We start from the raw sequence: 23,732 nt of genomic DNA on the forward strand, positions 1-23,732 counted from the left end.
CAACAGCAACGGCCACTCACGCCGGGATTCCACTGGATGCGTAACGACTCCGACAGGGGTCTGTCCGCAACGGCTGCGTATCTACGCAGTCCGTCAACACCCACCGGATCCGTCTGTGTCAGAGCTGTTGCGGACAGCAGAGTCCCGAGGACGCACGAGATCTCGCGAATTCACGCCTAATCAATTGATATAACTGGAAGATAATCAACATCTCCTCGTTAATGACTGGAGACAAATCCAGCGACTCGGTCTTAACGAGCGCTAACGAGGTCGGTCGGCTTGTTAACGAGCCGGCCGACCTCGTTAGCGAACCCGAGGTATTTTATTTTGAAAATATACCGGTGTTTTATTTTGTGTCTGTGCAAGACTTCCTGTCCCGAACGATCTGTTCTGTGCTGAATTTATGCGCAGTGCTCCGTTGTCCGACAAAAATAGAAGCTCTGCGCAAGTGTTGCGAGGGCTGTCGGATGGCCATGCGTCGTCGGAGTCATTACGCAGCGGATCTGCAGTCGGTGGAATCTCACACATTGATTATAATGGGTGCGTAACGGCTCCGACGACGGATCTGCAGCCGTTATGCATCCAGTGGAATCCAGGCGTCAGCCATTAGCAGAAAGCAGTGACATCAGTAACCAAAGTAACATAATTAATAAGGCTATGAACTCTAAAACTCGCTGAGTCACCATTAGCTGTACTAATTTTTGGAAATAACGGCACAAAAGCCACACAATGTACTTCTGTTGATGCCACATCAGTTCAGATCTGAAAGTCCTACAATAACACAAACTAACTAGCCAAACAAAATGGCGGTTACGTTTCAACAGTAACTGCTGTGTTTTGTGAGATAAAATTACTCTTTTTGTCAAAGGAGGCTGTGAAAATATTCTAAATATCGCTTATAACTTAAATTGATTAAGCTGAACTTTAACACCCCAGAACCTACGTCAGGTCACTTGGGTAAATAGCGTTTTAACACTAAAACATTTCCATACTTTTGCCCGTTTCTTAAGTGGACCCTTTTAATAATCCAAAAATGTCCACTTATATGAAGTGTTAATACTGTTGCACTTACTTGTTACAACTGTCATTGGAGTTGTTGCAGCTGTAGTGATGTTTGGCTCTGCTGTAGAATAGAGTGTTGTGTCTGTAAATAAAGCATTATGCAGTAAAATGATTCAAGCCCATTTCATTTACAGTGATGTTTGTAGTATTTTTTAGTTATTTTCTACATGTTTTACACATTAAAGCTGGCCTCCATCAACAGCAACGACCACTCAGCCATTAGCAGAAAGCAGTGACATCAGTTACCAAAATAACATAATTAATAAGGCTATGAACAATATGAACTCTAGCACTAGCTGAGTCAACATTAGCTGTACAAAGTCTGGAAATCATAATACAAAAGCTAAGCAATTTACTTCTCTGGTCACCGAATTAGTTTAGACTCAAAGATTTGACAATAACACAAACAAACTAGCCTAACGAGGTGGCGGTTACCTTACAACAGCAACTGCTGTGATTTGCGAGATAAAATGACTTTTTGCCAAAGGAGGCTGTGAAAATATTCTAAATTTTCCAAATTTAGCTTATAACTTTAACTGATAGTTTTGTGTTCAGGTAGTGTGGGATTGTAAATAAGCCACTATATAAGTGTGAGGCAGCATTAACCAAACAGCATTAAAGGTAACATAAGCTTGAGTGAATAAAAGAAGTATTAAGAAATAAGTGTTGAAGAATAAACTCAGGACACATCCCATATGTTGAAACACGTGTAGACAGACACATAGTTTTATGGAACACTATGTACACCCGGGGGGGCCCCGAGAGAATGAGGCGATACCCAGAGAAGAGAAACAGACAAAAAGAGACAGTTGGTTACGGCCTAATATGGAGGTAAACACACACACAGGATCAAGGACAGTAACCTTGCAGGGAAGGAGGAGACTTAGTGGAGTTTGTTATAAAAACACACAGCACTAGACATCGAGCAGCCTTTTCTTATGTACTGGTTGATGTATGTATTGAACTGAGCTCCGCACTTCATGAACTGCGCTTGAAGGAAGAATAAAGTGTTTTCATTTGACTCTTCCACCGTCTCCTCGTCTGCTCTCTCTCTGCTCCATCAACAACTCGGAGGAGTACAACTGGTGTACTCAACAGTAGCTAGAATATATTTTGCTGCTGCCCTTGTCAAAAGCAGTATAAATCGCTTTCTCCAAAACCACAAGACTCCTTTGACAGAAACAGTAATTTTATCTTGCAGAACACAGGAGTTGTTGATAGACCACTGCCTCTATCTGTTAGTTTGTTTGTGTGACTTTCAGATCCAGACTAGCATGGCGTCCACAGGATGTTTATGTAGCAATGACATCATGCACCCCAAAACCTACGTCAGGTCACTTGGGTAAATAATGTTTCAACACAAAAACATATCCATACTTTGACCCATTTTTTAAATATACCCCTTTTAACAATCCAAAACAGTCCACTTATATGAAGTGATGATACTGTTGCACTTACTTGTTACAACTGTCATTGGAGTTGTTGCAGCTGTAGTTATGTTTGGCTCTGCTGTAGAATAGAGTGTTGTGTCTGTAAAAAAAAGCATTATGCAGTAAAATTATTCAAGCCCATTTCATTTACAGTGATGTTTGTAGTATATTTTAGTTATTTTCTGCATGTTTTACACATTAAAGCTGGCCTCCATCAACAGCAACGGCCACTCAGCCATTAGCTAAAGCAGTGACATCAGGTACCAAAATAACATAATTAATAAGGCTATGAACTCTAAAACTAGCCGAGTCACCATTAGCTGTACAAATTTTTGGAAATAACGACACAAAAGCTACACAATGTACATCTGTTGATGCCACATAATTTCAGATCTGAAAGTCCTACAATAACACAAACAAACTAGCCAAACAAAATGGTGGTTACGTTTCAACAGCAACTGCTGTGTTTTGTGAGATAAATTACTCTTTTTGTCAAAGGAGCTTGTGAAAATATTCTAAATATAGCTTATAACTTAAACTGATTAAGCTGAACTTTAACACCTCAGAACCTACGTCAGGTCACTTGGGTAAATAGCTTTTTAACACAAAAACATATCCATACTTTTGCCCGTTTCTTAAGTGGACCCTTTTAATAATCCAAAACAGTCCACTTATATGAAGTGATAATACTGTTGCACTTACTTGTTACAACTGTCATTGGAGTTGTTGCAGCTGTAGTTATGTTTGGTTCTGCTGTAGAATAGAGTGTTGTGTCTGTAAAGAACATTTTGCAATAAGAATTAATCAAGCTCATGTCATTTACAGTCATGTCTGTAGTATTTTTTAGTTATTTTCTACATGTTTTACACATTAAAGCTGGCCTCCATCAACAGCAACGACCATTCAGCCATTAGCAGAAAGCAGTGACATCAGTTACCAAAATAACTTAAATAATAAGACTATGAACAATATGAACTCTAGCACTAGCTGAGTCAACATTAGCTGTGCAAAGTCTGGAAATCACAATACAAAAGCTAAGCAATTTACTTCTGTGGTCACCAAATTAGTTTAGATTCAAAGATTTGACAATATCACAAACAAACTAGCCTAACGAGGTGGTGGTTACGTTACAACAGCAAATGCTGTGTTTTGCGAGATAAAATTACTAATTTTGTCAAAAGAGGCTGTGAAAATATTCTAAATATAGCTTATAACTTAAACTGATAGTTTTGTGTTTAGGTAGCTAGAATATATTTTGCTGCTGCCCTTGTCAAAAGCAGTATAAATCGCTTTCTCCAAAGCCACAAGACTCCTTTGACAGAAACAGTAATTTTACCTTGAAAAACACAGGAATTTTTGATAGCCCACTGCCTCTATCTGTTAGTTCGTTTGTGTGACTTTCAGATCCAGACTAGCATGGCGTCCACAGGATGTTTATGTAGCAATGACATCACCCCAAAACCTACGTCAGGTCATATATGATAATAATCGTGTTATACTGATAATACTGTTGCGCTTACTTGTTACAACTGTCATTGGAGTTGTTGCAGCTGTAGTTATGTTTGGCTCTGCTGTAGAATAGAGTGTTGTGTCTGTAAAAAAAAAAAAAAGCATTATGCAGTAAAATGAATAGGGATGCACCGATTGCAATTTTCTGGCCGATCACAGATCACTGATTTTTAAAAAGCCTGACCTGCCGATTCCGATTTTGGCCGATACCGATTTTTTTTATAACTCACAGCATACACCTTCAATGTTTGAATCTTATTATATTGAAAAACAATAACACAGCAGTATTTTCTTTAACAAATTGTCATGTCCAAGAAATTGTGTTAAGTTATATGTTTTGTCCTGTGTCCATGTTGTCTCGTGGCTTCCTGTTTTATTTTGGAAATTAACTCTCCTCTCGTTTCAGGTCACTTGCCCTTCCTCGTGTGTCACCAGTCTGATTGTCTGCCCCGCCCTGATTGTTCCCACCTGTTCCCCATTACCTTGTGTGTGTATATATAGCCTGTGTTTCCCCTTGCCCTGTGCCAGTTCGTCTTGTCTCGTGAAACAGTAAGACCCACGCCAGCCATTTCCTTGTATCTTGTCCACGTCAGGTTTTGTATTTTTGACACTTTGCTTGGCACTTTGCTTCATGTTATTGTAATACTTTGTAGCCTTCGTGTTTTTCGTCTCTTGAGTGATTTTTTGTTGTTGTTCCTCTCAGTGAGTGATCTTTGTTTTCTCGTGTAGTTTTTTGATTTTCCTCAGCAAGAGCGATTTTTCTTTGTTACTTTTCCTAAATAAAGAATAGTTTATTTGTAAACTTTGTCTGAGTCGTGCATTTGGGTTCGGGTCCACGTTCAGTTGTGACACAAATAAAGGAAATCACAATGTCTGAGGTAGTTAATAAAATATTGAACTTAAAATAAATAGCAACAATTTACAGGACAAACTAACAAAAGAACTGCAACCATAAAGTGGTTTTTGTTCTGTACAACATACAGACAACTAGGGAGAGCATCGATTTTCGAATATTCAAATAATCATTAAATCATAAAAAATCGAATAGTTCATCATATCCGGATGAAAAAAAAGTTACTGGTGACTTCCACACGAGGGCAGCGTAACATTTCATGATACAGTGTGGCGGCTAGATGCCAAACTGTAGAAGAAGAAACAAACGGAGAGGGTTTTCCACGGCAGTCTATGGGCCAGCATTGCTATCTGTGCACAGAGTGTCCGGTGCTTGTTGTAAACAAACAGAGATCGCTAAGTGAACACCTCCTGTAGCAGCAGCACACACACACTGTACTGCTACAGAGCTAACTGTAGCTAACTGCCGCTAACAGTTAGCGGCTCGTTAAGAAGAGTAAGAAGGAGTTGCTGGATTTGTCTCCAGTCGCTTTCTTGAAAAAAGAACAAAGTTGGGAGCACTGCTTCACCGGTGGGGGGTTATTATCTAGGTAGATAAGATCGCTAGATAAGATTGGTTTGACGTAAAGGAATCGGCCGATCCCGCAAAATTAAGGAAATTGGCGCCGATCGGCCGGCCGATCGATAGGTGCACCCCTAAAAATTAATCAAGGCCATTTCATTTGCAGTGATGTTTGTAGTATTTTTTAGTTATTTTATACATGTTTTACACATAAAAGCTGGCCTCCGACAACAGCAACGGCCACTCAGCCATTAGCAGAAAGCAGTGACATTGGTTTCCAAAGTAACATAATTAATAAAGCTATGAATAATATGAACTCTAAAACTAGCTGAGTCACCATTAGCTGTATTAATTTTTGGAAATAACAGCACAAAAGCTATACAATTGTATAGCTTTATACAGCAAGCTATACTTGTATGGACGCCACATCAGTTCAGATCTTAAAGTCCTACAATAACACAAACAAACTAGCCAAACAAAATGGCGGTTACGTTTCAACAGCAACTGCTGTGTTTTGTGAGATAAAATTACTCTTTTTGTCAAAGGAGGCTGTGAAAATATTCTAAATATAGCTTATAACTTAAACTGATTAAGCTGAACTTTAACACCTCAGAAGAATAGCTTTTTAACACTAAAACATATCCATATTTTTGCCCGTTTCTTAAGTGGACCCTTTTAATAATCCAAAACAGTCCACTTATATGAAGTGATAATACTGTTGCACTTACTTGTTACAACTGTTATTGGAGTTGTTGCAGCTGTAGTGATGTTTGGCTCTGCTGTAGAGTAGAGTGTTGTGTCTGTAAAAAAAGAAAGCATTGTGCAGTAAAATTATTCAAGCCCATTTCATTTACAGTGATGTTTGTAGTATATTTCGTAGTTTAACTCTTCATGTTTTACACATTAAAGCTGGCCTCCATTGACACCAACGGCCACTCAGCCATTAGCAGAAAGCAGTGTCATTGGTTACAGAAGTAGCTTCATAATGCTGACAGGAAGACTACAATATGTCGGATTTGGGAACTGTGTTTCTGGGACATTAATGAGCAGCACAGGGGCTCCACAAGGGACCGTTCTGGCTCCATTCCTGTTCACACTGTACACAGTGGACTTCAAATACAACTCTGACTCCTGCCACATCCAGAACTACTCGAATAACACTGCTATTGTGGCGTGTATCAGGAATGGACAGGAATCTGAATATAGGGATCTGATAAAAGTCTTTAGTGACTGGAGTCTCCTACTGAACACCTCAAAGACTAAGGAAATGAACAGAGATTTCCGCAGGTTCAAGCCCCCTCTTCAGCCAGTGAATACCTGTGGGGTGGACATCGAGGTGGTGCCAAGTTATAACTATCTAGGTGTATACCTGGATAATAAGTTGGACTGGTCCCTAAACACAGACACTCTACAAAAAGGGGCAGAGCCGCCTCTTTTTCTTAAGGAAACTCAGATCTCTGGACATCTGTAGTAAGATGCTGCAGATGTTTTATCAGTCTGTGGTGGTAGTGTGTTGTTTTATGCTGCAGTCTGCTGGGGAGGCAGCATCAGACACAGAGATGCAAGGCGGTTGGACAGACTGGTCTAAAGAGCTGGTTCTGGTCTAAAGAGCTGGTTCTGTGGTTGGAGCCAGGTTGGACACACTGGAGGAGGTGGTGGAGAGATTTATTTAGAGATTTTTAATAAATTTAAATGTTTGCTGCACAGTATTTTTGTTCGGACAAATTATAATTTTATCAGTGGCATAAGATGGTCTTGAAAAGACAAAAATTACGTGAATCAAGCAAAGGTAGTGATCACGACAGGCCTAAGCAATATAGACATAAATATGCTTGTGTTATCTTTGACTTTGGCTTGTAGAAGGCTCATCCTTTTGTCATTGAATTTATCACGTTAACTGTTGTGGTAGTTGCGGTTAGATGTCGATGTTGTAGTGCCAAGATCTAGCAAGATGTTAATATCTAACAAAAGTAAAGTCAAAGTCAATACCTACCAGTTATGACAGTGGGGGTTGGTGTTAAGATTGTAGTAGTGCTCTGCGTTGTTGCAACAGTGGTGGTAGCTGTAAGTTAAAAAAAATAAGGGATAAAAAACGAATTTGCTGACATAACAAGGAATACATGTATTTTAATTGTCCTAACTTGGTTCACATATCAGAAGCTCGATGAAGCAGAATATATACAGTTCATACAGGTCTGAAAAATACTTGGGTATTTCATACCATTTGGAGGAGTTGGTGATGGACAAAAGTAGAGTTCTGTTTAAAAAAGAGACAGAGTCATTCCTGAAAACAAGCAGCTCGTGCTCATATCTTGAATGGAACTGAGGCATAAAAAAATAAAAGGCTTTCAGTTCTTACCGGATAGTGCCTGGCAATAAACCCCATCTGGAGGAATGGCATTGATGCATCCACAAGTATTGTCAATTATATCGTCACATGTCCCAAAAGTGTTGCACATATGACACGGCCACTGATACTGTTCTTCACATTTGCATTGGAATGTCGTACCATTTGGGGAACAAACTACAAAGAAAATTTAAAAATGAAGTATCAAACTTGATGAGGTTTTGCTGACATAATTCACATTCATTCTGTGGATGCTTTACTGTTAACGTCTTACCTGTAGTCATGTTGACATCGTAGATTTGTATGTGTTCGTTGATGCTGATGGGGTAACTGATGTTATTTAGAATGGTCCTCAGTTGATTTATTAGTGTCACATCTGAGATGTTCAACTCAACAGAAATCATGTAACTATGAACAGCTGGAGGAGCTGCAGGGAGATATAAAAACAATCATGGCATGCTGTCATAAGACATGTTGGTGATAAAGTAGCAATATGAATCATAATTTAATGTTTCTACAATAAAGTGCTGTCGTCTTAGCGTTACCTGTTGGAGGTGGGGAGGGTGTTGTAACAGGACATGCTGTGAAGTCTGTAAAAAAGAGTTAGAAGTAGATTCTAATTACAAAGAAATATGGACACTGACTCTTCTTAGAAAAGTATCACTATCTGCTTTTTCCCCCAGGCCTAGTTCAAAATGGCATGCTTACTGTACTGATCAGCAGGCTGGCAGTATCTTCCATCAGGAGGAATGCCATTGATGCATCCACATGTGTCATCAGTGATGTTGTCACAGTAACCATACAGGAAACACTGGTCACATGGCCAACGATACTGATCCTCACATGTGCACTGGTAATCACCACTGCTGGGAGAGCAAACTGGAAACAAACAACCAAACTGAAACACTGCTGTCTTGTCGACCTTTAGAAAACCTACATTTATAGAAAATGATTACCTTTTCATTCATGCAATGCCAATAAATTCTTGAAATTGTCTAACCTGACATTTGCAAATGTCTAGTGGAAATCACCACTGCTCGAATAGCAAACTAGGGATTTTGAGTTTTGGAAAGTCAGATTGCTGACAGTATTTGATTTGATACATTGGGCCCTGTCTTACATTCTGCTCAAAGGGGAAAAGTGCTAACCATGTTGTGTAAGTAGCAAACGAGTAGTGCCCATTTAACACCTAAAATGCTCCTAAAATTATGTTTGGTTCGACACATTCTTTGCACATTGCTATCTTGAGACAGTAAAAAGGATTGAACCATTGACTAACAAAAATGTGGTCAAAGACAAGTGGTGCAGTATTTTGATACTATTTAAAAGGCACCCAGGGTCAGCAGCATGCATACACTCAGTCGCATTTATATCCGTAGGCACCACGGGTCGGGTCACACTGATTACTGGAGGATAGGTTATAGGTTGGTGAAATAATGTTGCTGTCCGCTGCTCAGCAGCATGTTTAAAGTGAATGGGAGATGATGTTCTGATTGGCTGAATTTATGTTACACCCCAAAACACAAAATTACTAATTAAGATGCTAAATCCAACTTCTTGGCACTTTGCATCTCACTTTTCATCCAGATTTTGCACTGTTTAACAAGCAATAGTTGTTGACATACTCTTAATGAACTTGCACCATGAGCTTTAGACCATGTGCTATAGACCACCTACATAGGGCCCACATCTTAAATTTTTTTAATGTTAATTTAATCCTTTTAAAAATATATACATACATCACTGTGATAAAAGTGTAGTCTAGTCTAATATTTATTTTCAAATGTTAGAATCTCACCTGTAGAAATGTTGACATCATAGATTTGTATATTGTTGTTGATGCTGATGGGGAAACTGATGTTTCTCAGAATGGTCCTCAGTTGATTTATTAGTGTAACATCTGAGATGTTCAATTCAACAGAAATTAGGTATTCGTGAAGAGCTGGAGGAGCTGCAGGAAGAGAATCAAAAAGACATGCATGAAATAACGACAACTGTATCTTTTGTAAATAGTACTGTACTTATATTTTAGTTTTCATCAATGAAACACTCTCTCCTCAGTCTTACTTGTTGATGAGGGAGTTGCTGTTGTTGTTGTTAGAGGACAAGATGTAAAGTCTGAAATTAAAAGAGACATAGCTGCTGAATAGATACAAATGTAGAGAGTGTGGATATTGCATTTGGAAAACTCATCCAAAATTTTGAGAAAAAACATTGCAATGTTATTATACATTCTCGACAGCAGATGGCACTGTCTCCAAAGGTTTCTTTCTGAAAGAAGCAAGCCCCTGTCTTCTGATAACTCAAAAGTCAGAAGATACAGAGAGAAGCTGTGATTGTCATGAAATTGAAAAAAAGTTACTCAAGAGATGGCCAAAAAGATTATATTTAAAGGAGGGAAATACTTTTCATGATCCCAAATTAGACCACCTGCAAGACCTTGACATGTGAAATAATAAATTGAGCTTAAGAGAGCATGTTTTTAAGCTTGAAGCTTTGGAAATCGCTAATAAGTAAAATGTTACATTTTAATTTTATTTAAAAGGCTATTAACATTCTTCTATTTTATTTTAATAACACAAACTCCAGTGAAAAATATAACTATACTTCCATAAAGGCATTTCATTTCCATTCACGTCCTCAAATGTGCAGCTATGTATGGTAATGACTACCTTGATTTACTAATTGCGTAATTTAATGTTTTTTATCTTCATTTTTGTCTTAATCCAAAAACATGTGTTTAAAAAGGGTTTCTACAATAAGGAAAATAATTTCCTGGCGTGAATGCATAAATTACTATAAATCAGCTTACTGTATTGATCAGCAGGCTGGCAGTATCCTCCATCAGGAGGAATGCCATTGATGCATCCACATGTGTCATCAGTGATGCTGTCACAGTATCCATAAAGGAAACACTGGTCACATGGCCAACGATACTGATCCTCACATGTGCACTGGTAACCACCACTGCTGGGAGAGCAAACTGGAGAAAAAAAACACATTATGATATTAAATGACAGGTGCTGAGTGTCTCATGAGTTTTCAAAATGTGGCATATCAGTAATTGGCTGACCACACTGGAAACAAGATCATAGCTTTCAAATAGTACACTTGAGGGTTATAATGCAGATGAACTTAAATTCACATGAACTTAATAAAAAACTAAATGCGATAAAAACAACAAAATTCCCCCAGATCAGTTGTATGTGTCCATGAAAGCTGATCCTAAATGTGTGGTGAACCAAAATGGTCGAAGCTATCAGCTGTACCTGTAGAAATGTTGATATCTGAGAATTGTACTTGTTGACCGATGCTGATGGGGTAGCTTATGTTTCTCAGATTGGTCTTCAGTTGATTTACTTTTGCAGCATCTGAGATGTTCAACTCAACAGAAATTTCGTATTCATAAAAAACTGCAGGAGCTAGAGGGAGAGAAATCGAAGACAATGGAAAAAAGGTCATGTTAGTCAGTTTGGAAACTGTATGTTATATATAATTTATTGCTTAAATATTTTCACAGGCTTACTTGTTGGTGATGGAGAGGGTGTTGTCAGTGGACAAGCTGTGAAGTCTGTTTGGGAGACAGGGTATAAATATATATATATTTGTGCTAGTGAAGTAATACTGTCCAACTTGCTAAATGACACAACCAATTCAGGAAATGTTATATATGATTATATAATTTGAATTAAATTTGAATGAAATTACATTTGTAGTGAAAAGGGAATCATCAAGGAAGAAAAACTACTTACTGTACTGATCAGCAGGCTGGCAGTATCGTCCATCAGGAGGAATGCCATTGATGCATCCACATGTGTCATCAGTGATGCTGTCACAGTATCCATACAGGAAACACTGGTCACATGACCAACGATACTGATCCTCACATGTGCACTGGTAACCACCATTGCTGGGTGAGCAAACTGGGGATACAGATATTAAACAGTGCCTTTACAGAAATCATGTAATGTACAAGCAAAGAAATGTTTTGGATCTGAAATGTTGTGGGCAATAAAGCCGTGACTTCAAAGCAGTATATAACAAATCGGGCTGTGAATCCATTAAAGAAACGAATGAATAATAATTGCACAATTAGTCTCTAATCTATCTAATGACAGTAGTAACAACAAATATTTTCTCTGTATAGTGGGTACACATAGAAACCATTTTCATTCTGATATGTTGGAGTGAGAGGAACCCCTTTGAAAATGTCCATGCCAGTTTTTACTCACCAAAATCAGCCAACTACAGTGTGGAACTTACTTTGCATTAATTGCACTATTTCTTTAATGCATTGAATACTTGAATTAATTTGTTCCACCATGTGCCATTTGTACAGCAGTTTGTTACAACTCATATTTACCTCTGAAGTTACTAGGAATTATTATGTATTGTAAATAAAAAGGGGTGGGGGGAGCGAGTAAAAAGAATGACATGGGGAGTGGTGATATTATTTGAATTAATGTAACTTAACTTGTGTGTCAAGCTTTATGCCACCAACGCAACCACCTCACTGCTGCGTTATTTTGGATCCCACTGCAGTTCCAAACAAGACCAACTCTGGTACACTTAATACTCAGGGCCTGCATTACGTCCATTATTGTGGCTTAATTTTAATGTTAAAAGCGTATGGAAGGTCACTTTCTCAACTGGCTGTTCAGCTCAGGTTGGAAGTTAAGGGGCTATCAAACTTGGGACTGTGGATTCAACACGCTGCTCTGCGGGGGAGTCATTTATGTTTCATTCAATTTAGTGTGGATTGGTGGGAAAATGGTAAAGGTTGTTTATTGGTTGGTTAGTTAGCAAAACTAACATCTACTGGTAACTGTAACTTAGAGGTTAGGGTTTACTTATAATTACACAAGATCTCATGTAGGTTTAATCGCGGTTAATAAACAACTTCTTACAAATGCTACGGTTGCGTTTTCCTTCCAAAGTTGACAAGAACATCCACATCGAGCAACACAACACTGTGTGACGCAGGACGCAAGGCACCATGCTGACCAATCCTAGCGCTGCAGGGTGTGACTTCTTTGAAACTGCAGTGGGATCCATAATAATGCCTCACTTCCAGTAGTTATGTCATCTACGTAAGCTACCTCACTCCTACCAGTCTCTGTGCTTTTTAATCTTTTATAATGCCTAACCACGCATTTTTTTTAACCTAACCTCAATGAAGTAGTTTTGTTGCTTGAATCCAGCAAAACTGCAATGTTTCACACATTAACATGTTTAAAACAGTAATGTTGCGTTCAGGTAGGGGGACTCCAACCACCAGTAAAGTGATAATCTTGGAAACTCTCCTTTGGGTTGTATTTGACGGGAGGAACAAATAACATATTAGGTTATATCATTTAGAGGACTTATTGTTTGCCAAGCATAGAAGAGCCTTTAAAATATACAATAGCAGAAACAAGTGTTCATTATTCCTACCTGTGGAAATGTTGACATCATAGATTTGTATTTGGCTGTTTATGTTGACAGGATAACTGATGTTTCTCAGAATGGTCCTCAGTTGATTTATTAGTGTAGCATCTGAGATGTTCAACTCAACGGAAATGAGGTATCCATAAACAACTGGAGAAGCTGCAGTCAGAAAATTAAAGAACAATTGGACAACTTACGTATGATCATGTGAAGAGAAAAGAAAAGTATAATAGAATTCAAAAGATTCAGCTTTACCTGTTGATGGTGCAGTTGTTGTCAGAAGGCACGCTGTCAGGTCTGAAGAGAGAAACAAAAGATGGGTTTGTAAGCATCTTGAGAGTCACTTACTCACAATCAGAAGAAGAAAATGTCTTTAAACATTTGAAAATATCGTTGGAATACATGCAAAAAAATTGGGATGTCAGTGCGACCACAATACTAACTTTGAAGGTACACTGACTGACAGTACTGTCCGTCTGTGGGAATAGCATTGATGCACCCACACGTGTTGTTTGTATCACCATCACATTTCCCATAGGTGGCACATTTCTCACAAGGCCAGAGGTAGTCGTCCTCACAGCGACACTGGACAGCAGTGTCATTTTGGCTGCAGACTTGAAAAATAAACACCACATTTTATCAAAAAGTAAGAAGAACAAGAAAAACACTGTAAAAAATAATACCCTGAGGTGTGCGTGTTCTTACCTGTGGTAATATAAGCCTCAGAGATGTTTACCCGGGTGCTTATTTGTACAGGGAACTGTATATTTGTCAGGGTGTTTCTCAGCTGGTCTGCTCCTGTAGTGTTCACCTCAATGAAAACTAGGTATTCATAAAAAACTGGAAGTCCTGTTAAAAATGAGAGCGAGGGTGATAGGAAACGACTTTTGAGAAAAAAAGTGGCAAAAGAGTGTTTTGTATATATGCGTATCGAGGTTCTCCTAAATCTGCCCCTTTTTTCTTGTAGATTTGCCACTTTAATCTAGTAAATTTGCGATTTTTTTCTCGAAAAACTACCCCCTCCCCCAGGTCTGTATTTTCTTTTTTTTTCATACTTGGCCCGAATACGCCATCGTATATTCAGCCTTAGAGTAGAGTACAGTATATTCTTACCAGTGAATATGATATCAATCTGTGTGATGTTGATTGTGTTGCTGAGCTGAATAGGAAAAATGGTGATCTCCACAGCATCCCTTAAGCGTTCTATCAGTGCAATGTCAACGATGCTGATTTCAACTTCAATTATGTATTCATACAGCTGGACAGCTTCTAGCAAGTGTGGGGGGAAAAAGAAATGGATTTATTACAATACTTAGAGATAGAGAGCTTTCAGTATTAAAGCAAAACATCAAGAAGCTGATGGACTGTTACATTACACCACAATAATAAGCCTTAAATAAGCATAAAGTAACCATTTAAAGTCTCTATCACCTTCCTTTGGCTTGCAGTATTCCCCATTGGCTGGAATACCGTTGATACACCCACATGTTTCGTCAGTGATCTCATCACAGGCTCCATATGTAATACAGCTTCCATATGACCACACATACTGTTCCTCACATCTGCACTGGAAGTTGGTACCATTTGGGTAACACACTAAACAAAAACAAAACATTCAGAAGAAAAAAAGATGTGTGGTGGTTAAAGGTGTTAAAAGAGTTCTTACATCCACAGCTTACTTCAGGGGTGCTTTAAGTTTTGTGCCAAACTTGAAAGCCAGCATATGATTAAGGACCACACAGCAAAAAATGCAGTCTGGAGTTATCCACCAAATTAGCTAAATTGACCTCATAGCACTAGCATTGATGAAAGAACTGCCATGCAACCAGTAGGTTTCTGTGAGTAGTCATTCCTTTTTAGGAGGATGCAATTGCATTACCTAAGAAGTGTGTTCAATTTAAGCTATTGAAAGTTAAAATATTCAAATAGACAGCTGAAGATTAAAATATAATGCATGTATTTCATGGCATGTTTGGGAGCAGCACAACTGATGGCCGCCATTGGCCTGCAGGTCATGCATTGAGCAGCTATTGCTTACTTGATGTGTATTTTACACTTGGTTGAGAACTATGAGGAAAATGAAACAATTTGATTAATAATTGATAGGCCTTCTATGTTTGGTCTCTGCAGTTCCTGTTCAACTTTAACTTGTGCATGTGTGCACTGACCTTGTCAGTGCCATGTCTATGAAGCCCAGGAAGACTTTTTAATAAAGTTTTTATTGGACTTTTAACAGTTGCAACCCACAGAAGACAATACACAGATGTGTACTCATCCATTAATGTATTAATTTATTCATTATCCTTAACAATTTATCCAAATTATTGGATTATCCTTTATTGATGGTGCTTTCTGTTCAATAAAGAGCTCAAAGCACAGTCGATTACCATTACTTGAGACTTTTTCGTTGAACCAAAAGCACCAGCAAATGGGCTCAGAAAATTAAGACATTTTTTCATGTGGCTTCATTGGCAGGTCAATAGTTTTAAGGCAATTTTCCTTCATGTTCCAATGCAATTTATCCTTGTGTTTTTCAGTGCAAACAAAACATTGTTGAGTTTAAACTACTTGTATTACTAACATCTAACAACACAATTTAAATTCAGATAAAAACAATTCAGATTTTTTTAAAATACAGATGTTGAGATATTCTGGATCATGGAACACATTTATGCCTTCTGTGGGTTAAAAAAGACCAATAACAACATAATTTGACATACACTGCAGTTCAGAAGTATTTGGTCAGTACTGTATTTCCACATTCTTTGCCTCTCACTGCTTGTAAGAAGGGAAAGTCCCAGTTTGTAAGTAAGTGTATAGTTTTAAAAGTCACTTCCTACAGATATCAGGAGTTAATAGGTGATATTATCTAATCAATAATTATATATATATTTTAATAATTACAAATTAGATATTAGAAATTTCAAGTAAAAACTTGAATGTGCATTAATACAAAGAAGACAATTGGCCACAGGCATTATTGTATTATAAGAAATTATATTATTATAACTATTTTTTTTCAAATATAGGAAATTGTTCATAACAGAAAATAGCACCCTGTGCCTTAATTCACAAAATTAGCCCCTATGGTGTTCCAATCAGACGAAGCTCTATTCCTACCTGTTGTGATGTCAATGTGTGTGACATTCACAGCGGGACCCAAGGCCAAAGAAAAACCACCAGTGTCCAGGAGGAGCCGAAGGTTGTCCACTGTCTCTATATTTGAAACGTTCAGCTCCACATCTACTTCATACTCAAACTGAACTAGCAGTTCTGTAAGAAAAAAACAACATGATTTCTTTGAGGGTCTCTAGGTTTCAGGTTTTTTAGGATCAAACTGAATTTCACACACATAAGGCCTGAAGGCTCCGTACACTGAGTTATACCATAACAGTTTAAGAAGCCCTTCAAAAAGATACATGCATTTGAGATTTATTCAACCTGAAATGGAGATATTTAACATTCAATTCCCTGCTGAGGTTGTGTCATTGAGTGACTTCCTCTGTGAAGTCTGCAACCTGCACTCTAATTCAGTTAGTACATCACAAATATTAGCTAGTTCAATCCTTTCAAATACAAGTCGTCATGGGACCAATTGTTAATTTCAATATGCACAATAGTTGCTATAACTCACCTATGAAGTCTGAATACATTTTTTATTGAAGTATGCAGTGAATTTCACTGACTTGGACCAAGGTTATTATAGTTAACGAAATAACGAAAACTAGAATTGAAATTTTTTTTTGTTAACTGAAATAAAAATAAAAACTAGAGTTTTTAAAAAAAACGATAACTAACTGAAACTGTATTGTGTGGTTACAAAACTAACTAAAACTAACTAAAATTATAGTGAAAATGTCCTTAGTTTTCGTTTTGGTCAACTTTTTTCATTCATAATTCAGTGTTTCTATTTGAACATGCAACACATGGTAAATATGTTTACTGAGACAAAATTCAAAACACCCAGAACTGTAAGAGTTAATAACCTTATTGGGGCTGAGATGGATAAACCAAAGTAAATAAACGCAAAATTTATTATGAGCACTTTGAATCTGGCACCCAAGGTATAGCCCATTACAAAAAAACTAAAACTAACACTAAAACTAATAAAAACTAAACTAAAACTAAGCATTTTCCAAAAAATAAAAACTAAACTAAAACTAGCAAACTCACTCTAAAAACTAACTTAAACTAACTAAATTTGAAAACAAAAATTCACAACAAAATTAAAACTAAAACTAATGAAAAATCCAAAACTAACTCCAAACCTTGACTTGGACTTAAATTGACCAACACCCTTGGAATAAATGCCCTTGTATTTAGATTTTGTCCAGTAATGACTTTACTAATCAATGATTACCTGATATTGGCAGGCAGGACTGACCATCAGCTGGAATGGCATTGATGCATGTACAGATGCCACTGGATGTGTAATCACAAGTTTCGTATGTGTCACAGGTGATGTATGGCCAAGCAAAATGTTCCTCGCATCTACACTGGGAGCCATTGGCAGTTGAGGAACAGACTATCAGAGGAAAAGATTATACTTTAAAACTTGATAATATGTTTGTCATCAAATTGTTCAAAGAAGATTGCTACTCACCTGTTGTGATACTAATGTCAGAGATCTCTGTGTTGTTATCAAGTTGTATGGGGAGAGTAGAAGCATTTAAGGCAAACCGAAGCTGCTCAAGTGTTGCTACATCAGAGGGATTCAGTACAACATCAACAATGTAATCCCATTGGTTCGTTGGCGCTGCAAAGATTTAAATTAGATAACATGATACATGTTTTTATCATGCACACATTATGTACAAAGATTCAAAATAATAGGTTGTTATTTTGGGCAATTTGCTAAACATGGAGTTACATTCAGGAGACACCAAGCAGCAACCTCTGTGCCTGAACAGTAAAGCCATTGCAGAAGTGCTTTACACCTGCAACTTTTCTAATGACCAGCTGGAGGTAACGCATCCAGTTGCAAAAAATGAATATTATCCTGCTTCTCACACTATTTATTACCTCAGTAACCATTCTCATAATGAGTTTATGCTTACAAGTCTTCTTCAATACAGCATAACGTTCATTTGGTAAATTTTGGTCTCATTTAGAGTAAAGTAGAAGATGTGACTGGAAAATTTTGTTTTGTTCAAGGCTGATTCCATGCCGCCTGTTGTGGGTTGGATTCTGGTTCAGGGCCCTATACTTCTTTACACTCTCTTTGTCACTGTAGAAAAAAGCATTAAATGCTCCCAAAAAAGTCTTCAGATTGAGTTCAGCTTTCGGTTGCATTATAAGGACTCTAAGGAGTCTGCTTTTCATTTAGAAGAATGATAGTCCCTTGCTAACCAATCTAACTAACTGATGACATAACACCATTCTGGTTCTATGTACCAGTTGCAAAAAAACAATAAGGGACAGACATTAACTAACAAGGTGATGGCCAAAATGCCAATCTTGAAGCTTCAACGCAGCAGTCCACAAAACAATGGATAATGGCGCGTTCAATTTGAGACACTTAGCTTAGCATACAGAGTGGAAACGGAGGGAAACAGTAAGCCTTTCACTGTCCAAAGTTTAAGAAAAATATGCCTACCATCACCACTAAAGCTCACTAATTAAAATGTTGTATCATGTTTGTTTTGTCACAATAAACAGCAAGAAAAGGTCTATTTCATGGCTGGGAACGATGACTTCCTGGAAATGTTCCTGGTTGCTTCACAACAACAATACAATAGAAACTCAAGTGAACCATTTCGCCCTGTACTATGAAAAGAGTTCATCATACCTAGGAATCTTTTCATTGTCATTAAACCTACCAACCACGATCACACCCTGTGTAGCCCTTCTGGTCCGGTTCAAGGATTCATGTCTCTACAGGACTTTTGCAAAAACTTTTCCATGCATTTATCTTCATGTGACTTGACGCTGTCTTTACAGGCCCCCCCTAAAAAATCAATCAGACAGCTGCAGCTGATTCAGAACGCTGAATCTTTACACTGCCTTTCTGTCTATCAGAGAACTTATTTTAAAGTACTACTGGTTTTTAAAGCACATAATGCTTTAGGGTCATAAGGTTACAGTATGAACCATTCAGACCAACTGGCACATCTGGGACAGGTGTGCATTCTGTTCCCAGAGTCAAAACTAAACATGGAGTAGAAGCTTTCAGTTAATGCACCATATGTCTGGAACAAACTCCCAGAAAATTGCTGCTGCGTCTCTCAGTTCTTAAGGTTGAAGACTTTTCTGTTAACGGCTGCCTTTGATTAAAATCAAACAATTATTATTTTCTTTTCTTTCCTCCTTTCTTTTTATTCCTGTTCTATTTTTTTTTAGCTTGTTCTCCTAGCTCTTTAATGACTCTTTTAAACTGTATGTAAATATTCTTTGATAATATGTTGTCTTTGCTCATTGTCTCAATGATTTTATTTCCTTGCCTTGCATTACTTTAAACGTGTCTTTAAAGTGTCTTAGCGTTTCTAAGCCAGTGGCAGGCCTATCCAAACTGTCGATATCTAGCAAGTTAGATGAGATCATGAGTCGATCTGGCTATAATTACATGTATGTATTCCATTCAATTAACATTTTCCTTAGATTGATTATTATGCCGTGTATGACAATTTTAGCCTTATTCTTTCAGTTGCAGGTGTGAAATGGACTTACAGTATATCTAATATCTTATAAGTACAATGAGTACAATTGTAGTGCTTCAATCAGTCTCTGTTGCAGGATAATATCAGTATTATCAGTACTGGGTGAGCGGTATGAGATACTATGGCGATCTGCCCTGGTGATAAGTAAACCATTGTCTTAAGACTGAAAACCCAGGGTTAATCCTCATGCTCCTTTGCTAACCCCAAATTAGCTGTTTCCTTTGATAAGAAAAGTCATGCTAAATTAATCTATTCTCCTTGCTGGAGCTTCATATTTAACACACAAATAGGGGCATGGTATCAATCTTGTCATCTAACTTTCAGTTATAAATGCCTTCTGTTCAGCATTCTGTCTCCACTTCATCGACATCTTCGTGACGTTGTCAGTTGTCAGAGTGCAACCATATGGTTTCTCTCCTGTGTGGACTCTCATAAGTGCCGGTTTGTTGGACAAACAGCTTAACAAACAGCTTAAGAAATCTGAAGCTCTCTATTAGGCTTTCAGTCGACATTACAGTGCTGAATGTTCTTATAAAAAGTGCTCAGACTCTCAAAAAATGAGGTAGTCAACCGGCGATCGATAGTGTGCTTGCGTTAGCCGGCTAACAAGAACAAGACCAACTTGCCGCTGCATATGGCTCCCACCACAGAGTTCATGGTCCTAAAGGGGGAACTCCAGTCCATAGAACGCCTCATCAATGAGCTTCTCCAGCGGCAATCCGAGCTGTGCTCCCGCCTGGCAATCCTCGAAACTCCGGACACTCAGCGGTCCTCGGCGGCGTCGGCTCCCGGATATGTCCTCGCCGCATCTGCCAACCCTGATGTTCCCCGCATATCGGACGCTCACTCTTCCTCATGGTCGTCTGTTGATAAGACGCGGAAACGGATCTCTCTCCCCCTGTTTACGTCTGATATAGAAGATGATGATGACCTCATTCCGCTGTCAAACTTCTTCGCCCCGCTAGCTGAGCTAAAGCTACCGGCTACATGCTCAAACAACACGCCGGAGCTTCCAGCTGCGCTTCACCCCCGGGGAAGAAAGCGCCGTACTCCTCCAACTACTCCACCGATGTCCCATGGTAAACGGGCTAGATGTTCACCACCTACACCAGTAACCGACGTTGAATCCTGGCCCCCTCTCCCTGCCCCACAGTCCTCGCTCCCTCCGGCATTCGTGGAGACGGTCACCGGGACGGTGAGTGATGACGTCATCTGTGCAGGTGACTCAAACTCTTCTTCTACTACTCCGGATGTCACAGTCGTCACCGATGTACTCCTGTCGCCTAGACTGTCTGTGTATGATAAAGGCTGTAAAAACCAACTTCCGGAAATTCTTGTAATTGGTGACTCCATTATTAGAAACGTGCATCTCCCAGGCTCTATTACTTACTGTCTCTCCGATGGGAAAACAACTGACTTCATAGAGCTAATTCCTACCATTATTGATCTCCATCCTTCTGTTCATCATGTCCTGTTACACACAGGTACAAATGATGTTATGTCTAGACAATCTGTGAAACTCCATCACGATCTAGAATCACTAGTAAACACAGTTGAAAGTCTTGGGAAGATTTGTGTTTTGTCTGGTCCAATACCCACAAAAAACAAAAACTTGTCAAAAAACTCAGAGCGTTTCAGTCGCCTTTACAGTCTACATCATTGGATGCGTAACTTTGCTACTGCCACTGGACTTGGCTTCATAAGCAATTTTGATTATTTCTGGACAGAGCGTGACTTGTACAAACTGGATGGTCTACATTTGAACAAGATGGGGGCTGAAAAGTTGATTTGCAACTTCATAAATTTCATTGCTTTTAGCTCACATTGATGCTGTCTGCAGCAAGACCCTGCCCAGTCTACAACCTGCTCTCCTCACAGCCCTGTCCCTGACAGTGCAGGTCTTGTTGCTGCTGTAAAAAATTGTGGGGCTCTCCCCATGTATGACTCTCTCATTCCTGTGAGGATTTCTGAAAGGCCTGAGCTTGTTCTTACCCCACTGTCTACTTATGCTATTCCAAATTCTAGTGCTAAATGGTTTGGTTATCAAATGATGCAGATTCCGTTTAGAAACCCTTCTAATTTAATTGAGATTAAAACAATAACTATCCAGTGCTGCGATTCACAGCAGCTATCTTCTAAATCTGTCATTAAGTCTCAGGCGGATTTTAAGGTGCTAAAAGGACTGAGTTTTATTCATATGAATGTGCGCAGTCTGATTTCGAAAATGGATTACATTAATATCTGGGCTTTACAAACAAAGGCAGATATTTTTGTACTTTCTGAAACTTGGCTAACTGATCAAGTGGGTGATAATGATATTGCTCTTGATGGTTATAATGTTTTCAGAACAGATAGATGTAAGCCTACAAGAGGTGGTGGTGTGGCCATTTATGTTAAGAAAAGTTTTTCTGTAGCTGTTGTTGACTCTGTGGCCATGCCAAAATGCTTTGAATACTTGGCCTTAAGTGTCTCCTTAAGTAACAGTGCTAACGGTGGAAAAATCACTGTCTTGGGTGTCTATCGTCCCCCATCTGCACCATCAACTGCCATTTCTGATTTGGCTAAACTGATCTCATCTTACCTTTCCTCCGAGATCATTTTAAGGGGGTGACCTAAACCTTGATTGGCTTAGTAATGCATCTGATGGTCTAAAAGATCTGTGCACTGGCTTAAATCTCTCTCAACTAATATCTGCTCCTACAAGACCAGACCCATCAAATCTTGGGAATTCTACATTATTGGATCTTATACTAACAAATAGGCCACATAATTTTAAATCATCTGGGGTTCTTCCGCTTGATTTTAGTGACCATTGTCCAATTGCTTGTATTAGAGATGTTAAACAAGTTAAATTAAAGCCTCATTTAATTGTTAAGAGGAATTTTAAAAAGTTTGTTGACCAAGATTTTTTAAATGAAATTGCTTCTCTTGATACATCTTCCGTAATTAACATCTCTGATCCTACCCTAGCTTTAAATAATTTTATCATAGCTTTTAATTCAGTAGCAAATAGACATGCCCCTTTTAAGAAATTGAGAATTAAGAACAGATGCAACCCCTGGTTCTCACAAGAAATTGCTGAATTATTACATGCTAGGGATACTGCTTGGAACAAGGCTCGAGCCTCAGGTTTTAATAGTGACTGGAAATATTTTCGTCATCTTCGGAATAAATGTCTTGTATCTATACGTAATGCTAAATCTCTTTACTATGTCACATCCTTATCAGATTGTTCCGGTAACCCATCTAGGTTCTGGAAAACAATCAAAACGCTCTCAAATAGAACGACCTCATCTTTACCCACTCAGATTTTGCAGGGCTCCATCTCCATTTCTGATAAAAAAGAACAATGTGTACTTTTTAATAGACATTTTATTGCTGCAGGTGATATCTTTCATTCTACCAGTTTGGTCAGTAATTTTAATCCTACTCTTGCAAATACTAGTCCCCATAGCTTTTCTTTTAGGCCCTTTACTAGATCTGAAGTTCTCAGTGCTCTGTGTAGTCTTGATCCTAGGAAGCCAACTGGGGCTGACCAGTTGAATATTCGACTTCTTATACTAGCTGCACCTGTTATTGTTGACATCCTTTTGCACATTTTTAATCTAACCCTTTTAACTGGTTCTATTCCTAATATATGGAAAACAGCATTTGTAACTCCCCTGCACAAAGGTGGCCCTACAAATGAATTGAATAATTACCGTCCAATCTCAAAATTACCCTGCTTGGCGAAAATTTTAGAACGCTTGATTAGCAATCAAATTAGATCTTTTTTTATCAGAATTTTCAGTTTTAAATGTTTTTCAGTCTGGTTTTAGGCCTGGGCATAGCACTGTTACAGCCACTTCCAAGGTTGTGAATGATATTGCTCAAGCACTAGACAAAAA

At 38.4% G+C, this 23,732-nt stretch overlaps 1 protein-coding gene across 1 annotated transcript in view; it reads right to left on the reverse strand.

Moving 5' to 3' along the window:
• The window catches only part of LOC131991519 (uncharacterized), a 47,307-nt gene that overhangs the window by 19,852 nt on the left and 3,723 nt on the right, over positions 1 to 23,732 (reverse strand). Inside the window, exons 5-27 of the mRNA XM_059356975.1 lie at positions 17,793 to 17,945; positions 17,550 to 17,714; positions 16,310 to 16,462; positions 14,621 to 14,785; positions 14,303 to 14,458; positions 13,895 to 14,038; positions 13,633 to 13,803; positions 13,445 to 13,486; positions 13,196 to 13,348; positions 11,515 to 11,685; positions 11,289 to 11,333; positions 11,032 to 11,184; positions 10,575 to 10,745; positions 9,830 to 9,880; positions 9,561 to 9,713; positions 8,471 to 8,641; positions 8,308 to 8,352; positions 8,037 to 8,189; positions 7,775 to 7,939; positions 7,637 to 7,672; positions 7,409 to 7,477; positions 6,144 to 6,215; positions 4,013 to 4,084 (exon numbers count right to left, since the gene is read on the reverse strand). Coding sequence (XP_059212958.1) covers positions 4,013 to 4,084; positions 6,144 to 6,215; positions 7,409 to 7,477; positions 7,637 to 7,672; positions 7,775 to 7,939; positions 8,037 to 8,189; positions 8,308 to 8,352; positions 8,471 to 8,641; positions 9,561 to 9,713; positions 9,830 to 9,880; positions 10,575 to 10,745; positions 11,032 to 11,184; positions 11,289 to 11,333; positions 11,515 to 11,685; positions 13,196 to 13,348; positions 13,445 to 13,486; positions 13,633 to 13,803; positions 13,895 to 14,038; positions 14,303 to 14,458; positions 14,621 to 14,785; positions 16,310 to 16,462; positions 17,550 to 17,714; positions 17,793 to 17,945 — 2,829 coding nt within the window. The remainder of the gene's footprint in view (positions 1 to 4,012; positions 4,085 to 6,143; positions 6,216 to 7,408; positions 7,478 to 7,636; positions 7,673 to 7,774; positions 7,940 to 8,036; positions 8,190 to 8,307; positions 8,353 to 8,470; positions 8,642 to 9,560; positions 9,714 to 9,829; positions 9,881 to 10,574; positions 10,746 to 11,031; positions 11,185 to 11,288; positions 11,334 to 11,514; positions 11,686 to 13,195; positions 13,349 to 13,444; positions 13,487 to 13,632; positions 13,804 to 13,894; positions 14,039 to 14,302; positions 14,459 to 14,620; positions 14,786 to 16,309; positions 16,463 to 17,549; positions 17,715 to 17,792; positions 17,946 to 23,732) is intronic.

Source organism: Centropristis striata, chromosome 18, assembly GCF_030273125.1.
Source record: "Centropristis striata isolate RG_2023a ecotype Rhode Island chromosome 18, C.striata_1.0, whole genome shotgun sequence".
NCBI lineage: Eukaryota > Metazoa > Chordata > Actinopteri > Perciformes > Serranidae > Centropristis > Centropristis striata.